The sequence below is a fragment of the Sinocyclocheilus rhinocerous genome, unplaced genomic scaffold, assembly GCF_001515625.1.
Source record: "Sinocyclocheilus rhinocerous isolate Xijiao unplaced genomic scaffold, SAMN03320098_v1.1 scaffold3377, whole genome shotgun sequence".
NCBI classification, from domain to species: domain Eukaryota; kingdom Metazoa; phylum Chordata; class Actinopteri; order Cypriniformes; family Cyprinidae; genus Sinocyclocheilus; species Sinocyclocheilus rhinocerous.
In genome coordinates, this window is record NW_015654499.1 from 272,969 (window position 1) to 280,564 (window position 7,596).

The 7,596-nt window shown below is 36.8% G+C and overlaps 1 protein-coding gene across 2 annotated transcripts in view; it reads right to left on the minus strand.

The window, feature by feature from the left end:
- Positions 1-7,596, minus strand: part of igf2bp1 (insulin-like growth factor 2 mRNA binding protein 1) — a 41,502-nt gene that overhangs the window by 5,012 nt on the left and 28,894 nt on the right. For both annotated transcript variants that reach the window (XM_016523895.1, XM_016523896.1), the window contains exons 3-12: positions 6,687-6,735; positions 5,247-5,298; positions 5,001-5,064; positions 4,091-4,381; positions 3,772-3,906; positions 2,863-2,985; positions 2,627-2,762; positions 2,379-2,501; positions 2,078-2,194; positions 853-927 (exon numbers count right to left, since the gene is read on the minus strand). In XM_016523895.1, the coding sequence (XP_016379381.1) occupies positions 853-927; positions 2,078-2,194; positions 2,379-2,501; positions 2,627-2,762; positions 2,863-2,985; positions 3,772-3,906; positions 4,091-4,381; positions 5,001-5,064; positions 5,247-5,298; positions 6,687-6,735 (1,165 nt within the window). The remainder of the gene's footprint in view (positions 1-852; positions 928-2,077; positions 2,195-2,378; positions 2,502-2,626; positions 2,763-2,862; positions 2,986-3,771; positions 3,907-4,090; positions 4,382-5,000; positions 5,065-5,246; positions 5,299-6,686; positions 6,736-7,596) is intronic.

A 7,596-nucleotide genomic window follows, 5' to 3' on the forward strand; every position in this document is an offset into this window, starting at 1 on the left:
TTTATGATAAGCTATGAAATCCTTATAATCAAGTGATGATAAACTTACTCTTTGTAAATAAGTAACGTTAGTGAAATTAAAGAGCAATATGCTTTAGCTCCATCCCTAATCCTGTCTTGTCAAAGTGCTCACTGTACATATTGTGCTCATAACACAATTTACTTTATGATATAAACTACAATATAAAGTTAAAACTTAATAAGAATGAATTTAAACTTTGATTTCGTATAAATTCTCAGCTTTCACAGCTTACTAGCGATATGGCTAGCTATTAATAGTCTGACACTGGTGACTAATTAAGCTGTCAACATAATGCTAACAGGAACAGCACCGTATTAAATTATTATAGGCTACAAAAAACGGGGGGCAGAGCAAAGATAAACACTGCCACGCGATAAAATGCGATTGTGAAAGTTTTCACAAATCGAGCTCGACCTAAAACAATGTTTTTGTATTCCAGCAGTCTGCGTGTTTATTGGTAATAGACGTTAAACATGAAGAACGCCTTTCTTTCACATTCCTTACTAGCGGACTTACCAAGGGGTTTACGGACAAGAGCTTAACTGTGAAAAAATTCACAGATCAAGCTGGTGAATATGACACCGGTTTCATTCCTCTAAGTGTCCAACTTTTGGAGCTATAGGCATTATAAAAGTAAGAGTCGCTACGAAAAAAAAAAACTGATTTCGGCCCGAAGGACAGCATCACCTGAATTCACAAATCATGGAGAATGATATTCGGTATTATTTGCATGTCTATGACAGCGCGCTGCGTATTTATAGCCAAAAGAAATCTGAATATCAAACCGCAAACCATCTTTACTGCGGTCGCAAACCATGCATTCGAGCAAACCTTGAACTGGGCCTCAGGTGGTCCTGTAACAATGACCATTCGCATTTTTGAGTCTGGAGCCTCTGCTGGTGCAATCTAAGGAAAAATGCATTTGAGAGTTGAAGTCATCTTGACACAACTATGAACTTCAGAAAAAGAGAACATGAACTTCAATATTTTACTAGGGTTGGGTACCGAAACCCGGTACCAATATGGCACCGGTACCTATGTAACCGGTATGTACTAGAACCGAATCTGAATCAAATTCGGAATCTCAATTCGGTGCCATGCCTGAGCGATCGATTGAAATATTTGTCCTCTGGTAGGTTTGAAATATTGCATAAATTACATTCGACTGAAACGCTTGTATTGAAACATTTTGCATTCTACCTATGATAAAACTGTCATGGTCTTCTACATTAACTGTTCCCTCCTGGTGGAATGACCCGCCCAGCTCAATCCAAGCAGCTGAGTCCTTAATATTTTCAAGAAACGGCTGAAAACACATCTCTTTCATCTTCATTTGACCCTCTAACTCTAGCACTCTCTATTCTAATGCTACTTCTAATTTTATCTGCTTGTTTTTTTTTTTTTATTAAAAAACTTGACCCTCTAACATTTGCACTCTCTATTCTATTTTAATGGCCAATCCATCATTTTTGGGGGGAATTTTTATTTATTTTTTAATAAGAATCGGTTCAGGCACCGGAACCGTTTTAAAAGTATCGATTTGGCACCGGTATCGAAAAAAAAAAAAAACGATACCCAACCCTATATTTTACATGACATATCAACACAATATTTGATTTGAGATTACCTGTGTGATCATTTTAACAATAATACCACCCAAAGGTGAAAATTTTCCATGGTTTACTCACCTTCATGTTGTTTTAAACCTGTAAGATTTTATTTCATCCATGGAACATATAAGGAGAAATTTAACACAATCAATGACTTCTGAAGGATCATGTGACACTGAAGACTGGAGTAATGATGCTGAAAATTCAGCTTTGCATAACAAATAAATTACCATTTTTGGAATTTTGGAATTTTTCGAAGAATAAAAGAAAAGAAAATTTGTTCACAAATCGAAAACATTGCAACAGGTTTGGAAAGACTTGAAGATAAGGAAATAACAGAAGAATTTTCATTTTTGGGTGAACTATCCCTTTTAAAAGTAAATACTATTTTTTGAAAGCATAGGAAACCAAAAAGATTACCCACAATGCATTTTTATGAAGATTACCTTAATAGAAGCTCCCGCAAAACGGCTTAGCTGCTTGATATGCTGTCCTTTCTTGCCAATAAGGGCTCCTACGGCTTGAGCTGGGATGTACACGTGGACGGTCTCCTGTTCAGAGGCCTGGGTTAGGGACAAAAAAATGAATAACTGCTTAGACCGTCACACCACAACATATGGTGAACGCCACAAAAGAGAATTGCGTTAACCGACCATAATAAGGTAATGATGCCACAGAGGCCTAGTTTATGTGACATCAATATCTATGATTTTTTCAAATAATGAATAGTGACAAAATTGGTTGTACCCCAATAGGGCCATAGGGGGAACCAGGCACAGAGTTTCCGAGGGCAGGAGGCGGCATGGCAGAGGATGGCGGGAAGAGGCCGATTGCTCCCAGGTTTAGTCCAGGGATCAGGTGGGTCTGTTGCTGGATGAAGGCGGAATAGATTTTCAGATTAGGATTAAAAGTCATTGGCCAAATAAACTACACTTACAATAAAGTCTTCTCTATTTTTGTGTTCCTACACATTTTTCTCTCTTATACAAACTCACATTCATGGCAGCGATGTCATTGTCATATGCCTCCCGCACTTTCTTCATGATTTCCTGTTCTGCCAGGCAGCACGCTTCGATCGAGCCCTTCACCGTAATTGTCCTCTCTGGGTTATAAAGGGTCAGATCCTGCAGTCTGCGTGAAGAGACATTCAGAAAAAAAATCATGTTAAGAACACTCAGTAGAAAATTAGGCCACTGGTTTAGTTTTGTGTTTGTGTCCTTTCTTTGCTTACGGTGAAATTGTGATCTTGGTATCAGTGTCTTGCTCCACTTTCTTCAGGTTGCGTCCCTCTTTGCCAATCAAACGGCCAACAAAGTTGTTGTGAGCAAGAACCTTCAGAGGCACCTCATCAGCACTACCAGAAATGAACAGTATCTGTTAATACTGATCTGAGAACAGACATGACCCAACAATGACCTTTCAATGAACTGTAGGTTCAGAAACAAAATCGAAAGTTTGGGGTCAGAAGGATTATTGTTTAAAAACAGTGATATACTGACTGTTAAAACTGACTGTTTTCTATTGTCCTCTTGCATCATCAGCACACGTTTTTCCTGTTTAACACTGTAAAGCTGCTTGGACGCAATCTGTATTGTATAAAGCGCTATATAAATAAAGGTGACTTGACTTGACATTGTGAAATAATATTACAAATAAAAATAACTGTTTTCTACTTTAATATATTTTAAAATGTACTTTATTCCTGTGATGTCAACGCTGAATTTTCAGCATCATTACTCCAGTCTTCAGTGTCACATGATCCTTCAGAAATCATTCTAATATACTGATTTGCTGCTCAAGAAAAATGTCTTATTACTATTAATGCTGAAAAAAGCTGTGATGCTTAATATTTTTGTGGAAATTGGATTTGTTTTAAACAAATATAAAGTTCAAAAGAAGAGCACTCATTTGAAATATAAATCTTTTGTAGCAATGTAAAAAGTCTTTTTGATTATTAATGAATAAAAGTACTAATTTATTTTTTTATAAAAAACGTACTGACCCCAAACTTATGAATAGTATTGTAAATATGCATTTATATACAGTGGACATTATTACTTTATTACTTATATATTTTAAAGAAAAAAAACGAATGGTGTAAGGGATGACTGTTCTTGTTGCGATTGTCCTTGACACTCACGTTTTGGTGTCCTTGGCCTCCTGGATCATGATTTCCAAGATCATGCGGCAGGCAGCTGAACAGCCCTCTGGGGTAGAATGGATACTTATGGGCTTTTCAGCGGCACCTGCATTCTCTTTACGATGCACATCGATCCTGAGAGATGAGAGGGCAGTATCGTAAAGGTTATGCAATGAACAGTGTAAAATATAAAAAGGCACAAGAAAAAAAAAAATCATACAGGTTTGATGTGACATGAGGGTGAACTATTCTATTCTAACTACTTTAAATTAAATTAGTTTCTTTTCAATTCCTCCATTTCAATCACTCAATCACTCACTTGCTCTGAGTTTGCTTGGTGATGTTACGGATGGTGGCGCCCTCCTTGCCGATAATGGCACCCACGTATTGCGTGGGCACCAGCAGCCTGAGAGGGACGTCGGGATGTTGATGTTTGTTGGGGATTCGAGAACCAGGCGACGTCTGGCGGGAGTTTCCTCGCGGACCATATCCGGGACGACGGCCGTTGTCTGGTCCTCGTTGAGAGTCGACATCAGAGTTTTCGTCGGGGATGTATGAAACACGCAGGGCGTTGTTCTCAAACTGGTAACCGTTGAGCTTCTGGATTGCCCTTTTTAGACAAAAACCATGAATGATATGCATGAATAAGGGTTTATGACAATATCTTGGGAGAAAATGTCACTGTGGTGTGGATGAATGCTGACTGCTGTACAAAGTGTACTAAATGGTTATTAAATATCATTACAAATTAATCTGATGAAGAATCCAGACTCACAGATCTCATTTTTAGCCAACCTGAATAAAGCTTGCAAAGCAGCTGAATCACCAGTAGGTGTCAGCCGCAAACAAGGAAAAACCATAATGAGAGCACACATGCTTTGTGGTGACGGTTTAATTTGATTACGATATTACAGAAAGACAAGCGATTTTAAAGCTGAAATATGCCATTCTTATGTTACAATACTTTATTTTATCGCATCTTAATATGCACAGACAGCCTTTTGTATTTTTGTTTTTTACTAAAAATTGTATACACAGTGGTTACACAGTTTAAAACATTGAGAATCCAGACCAACCCAGCACAGCGGCATGTGTGAGTTCGAGGAGAGGATCTGTTTGGCCGAACAACGGAAGACAAGGGAAATCTATTTGACAAAAGTCAGTATTTTTGCAATTCCATTTGGACACTTCAGCTTTTAAATGAAGGTTTCAGGGGAAAGTTCACTCACTGTCTAGCCTGCTCCCGTGTCCCATATGTGACGTTCACAACTGCAGTCTCACTGTCTGTATTCACTAGGGAAAAAAATAAGAACAGAGAAAGAGAGTGTAAATAACCTATAATTTTTGAATCTCTATTGATGCTGTAAAAGCACTTGCATTTCCAGGTATTCAGTATGATTTTTTAAAAATATATTTTAGACATAAGTAATACAAATTGTTGTATTATTTCATTAGTATTACTCAAAACTATTTACCTTGTTCACAGTTCTCAACAGTTCCATACTGGGCAAGCAGACCATCAAGAACCTACAATGGATAAAAGAGAATGAAATGAATTTACTTAAAATTGTAGCAACCAACAATGCACCTGCTGACTGAATCGGTTTCACACAAGAGTTATAGAATTAAAGGTCATGAGCGTATAGTTCATTTAATGAAGTTACCCAGGTTGCTCTCTTCAAAAATGACAAGTTTAAACAATTTTTTTTTAATTCATTTTATTCTGTATTACAGAAATATCCTAACTCAGAATCCTATCTTATCTGTTTAGTAACCATGCTAATTTCACTTAGGAATTCTGAACTTTCAAATCTCATGTCAAGAATTAAGATAGGAAGTTTCTGTAATGTTAAAAAAATGTCACAAACTCAGATTAAAACTTGTCCCAAACCAGGTGTGCATTTTGTGTATGATAGTAGGCTTAATTTCTCCATACAAAACTTAACATCTGTCAAACTGAACTACATTAAAACCTGGTTGGCATCAGACTGGTTTTTGCCACCAAGGGGTCGCCTCCTAGTGGTTGACGCTGGCGCAAATGGCTGGCAGAAGTGGGGCCTGCTGGAGACATGCCAAGAGAGACCCCGCCCCGCAAGAACAACAGTCAGCCAGTACAACAACTGTCAACAAGCACTGTGCCGTGCCACGCCCGCACACACACACACACACACACCCAGACGCTGTATGGTGACGGTGTAATCTCATAATCACACACAGATCACCTAACCTGAATGACATGGATAAAACTTGGAGTTTACATCAGCACAGGGCACTGCCCTTGCCAGAACATGTAGGGAAAGCTCAAACTTTGTTATTCTGAGTCAGATTAAACAGACGCATTGCTGAAAAATATTTAAAATAAAAATAAAAATATATATTTTACTTTTTTTTTATTAGATTTCTTTTTGGAAGAGGTTTATTTTAAAATAGCCTTTTAATGAATACTTAATTAGTTTTTAATTAATAAATACTGATTTTCAAAAGTAATTTTGCTGATGTTAAAATACTTATATAAATATTTAAAGAGATCTATTATATGTAGCTTAATTTTCTAGAAGAAGAGCAAAACTGTAGTACCTTAGTGGCACTATTAAAACATGTATTTTTGTTTTTCGTTGGGATTATCTGTTTGTCCAACCAATGTAACATTTTTGCAATTTCCCTTTGGTGACTCATAAACATTTACATCCGGGATGTTTTCTACGTCATACTTAAAATAATGTCTATGAATGGAGAAGAATCATCAAGTACACAATAATTTATTCTAGGATTATGCTTTAATCTGTCTGAAAAAAAAAAAAACATCCTTAAGAGCAACCCTGGCACTTTGGCAGAATTCTTGGGTGATGAGCATCATTGCGTTGATTGAGGAAAAACTGAAGTTTGAAGTTCGAAGAAGTCACACCCAGACTCACCTCCCACTGTAGGTGTGGCGGAATGTTTCTGATCTGGAGTTTTCTGGTCCTGTAGAGCGAGAAAGAAAAAAGAAAAAAGAAAAAAAAACAGAAAAATGAGGTTTAGAGAAGGCTTCCTCGCCAACTTCGCTTCATGAAACAAGAGCAGTCAATATATCCAATACAAAACTAATGAGAGTAGCGGTTACAGCCGCAGACATCTTCAACAAAAACTGCTCTCAAGTTTACACCCACAATCACATAAAACCTAATTATACTAATGACACCTAACATCATCCAAATGCTGATTTACACTGACAGCTAGCGTTCAGAAAGGTCCTGGTCTTGTCTAAACCTAAATGATGTGGAAAGAGATGCATGGAAAGGTGAAAGTCAAAGTCAGAACAGGGATAAATCCACCTGAATGGTAACTTCCATCATAAATGATACTTAATTTTAGCTCCGATATGAAAATTTTCATCCTTTCACATGCCATAAGAGTGAACAGATATAAATTAAGTTCTTGAGGAAAATTCTAACACTGTAATTATGAGCTGAAAAAATAAAAGAATTTTAAAACAACTACTTTTGTCTACTGATCAACAGCTTATGGACAGCATGCAAAAATATTTTAAAGTCTAGTTTAAAACATGTCAAGTTTTTATTAATGTAATATTTGCATTCATCTTGATTTCATATGAATTTGAAAAAAAACCTTTAATGCAATTTTCAAGAAAAGTTTCAGTTTGGTGTAAAAAAAAAAAAAAACATATTTTCCATAACCTTGAATGTGAGTGTAAAACAGGAATCTCAGCACACACTGAAACATCTTAATCATCATTTCCAAAATGTTTTGCAAGTCCTTTTTTTTCCCCCAAAGTAAATTTTTCTTTCCTTTTTTTTGGGGGGGGGGGGGAAGTTGAACCACATA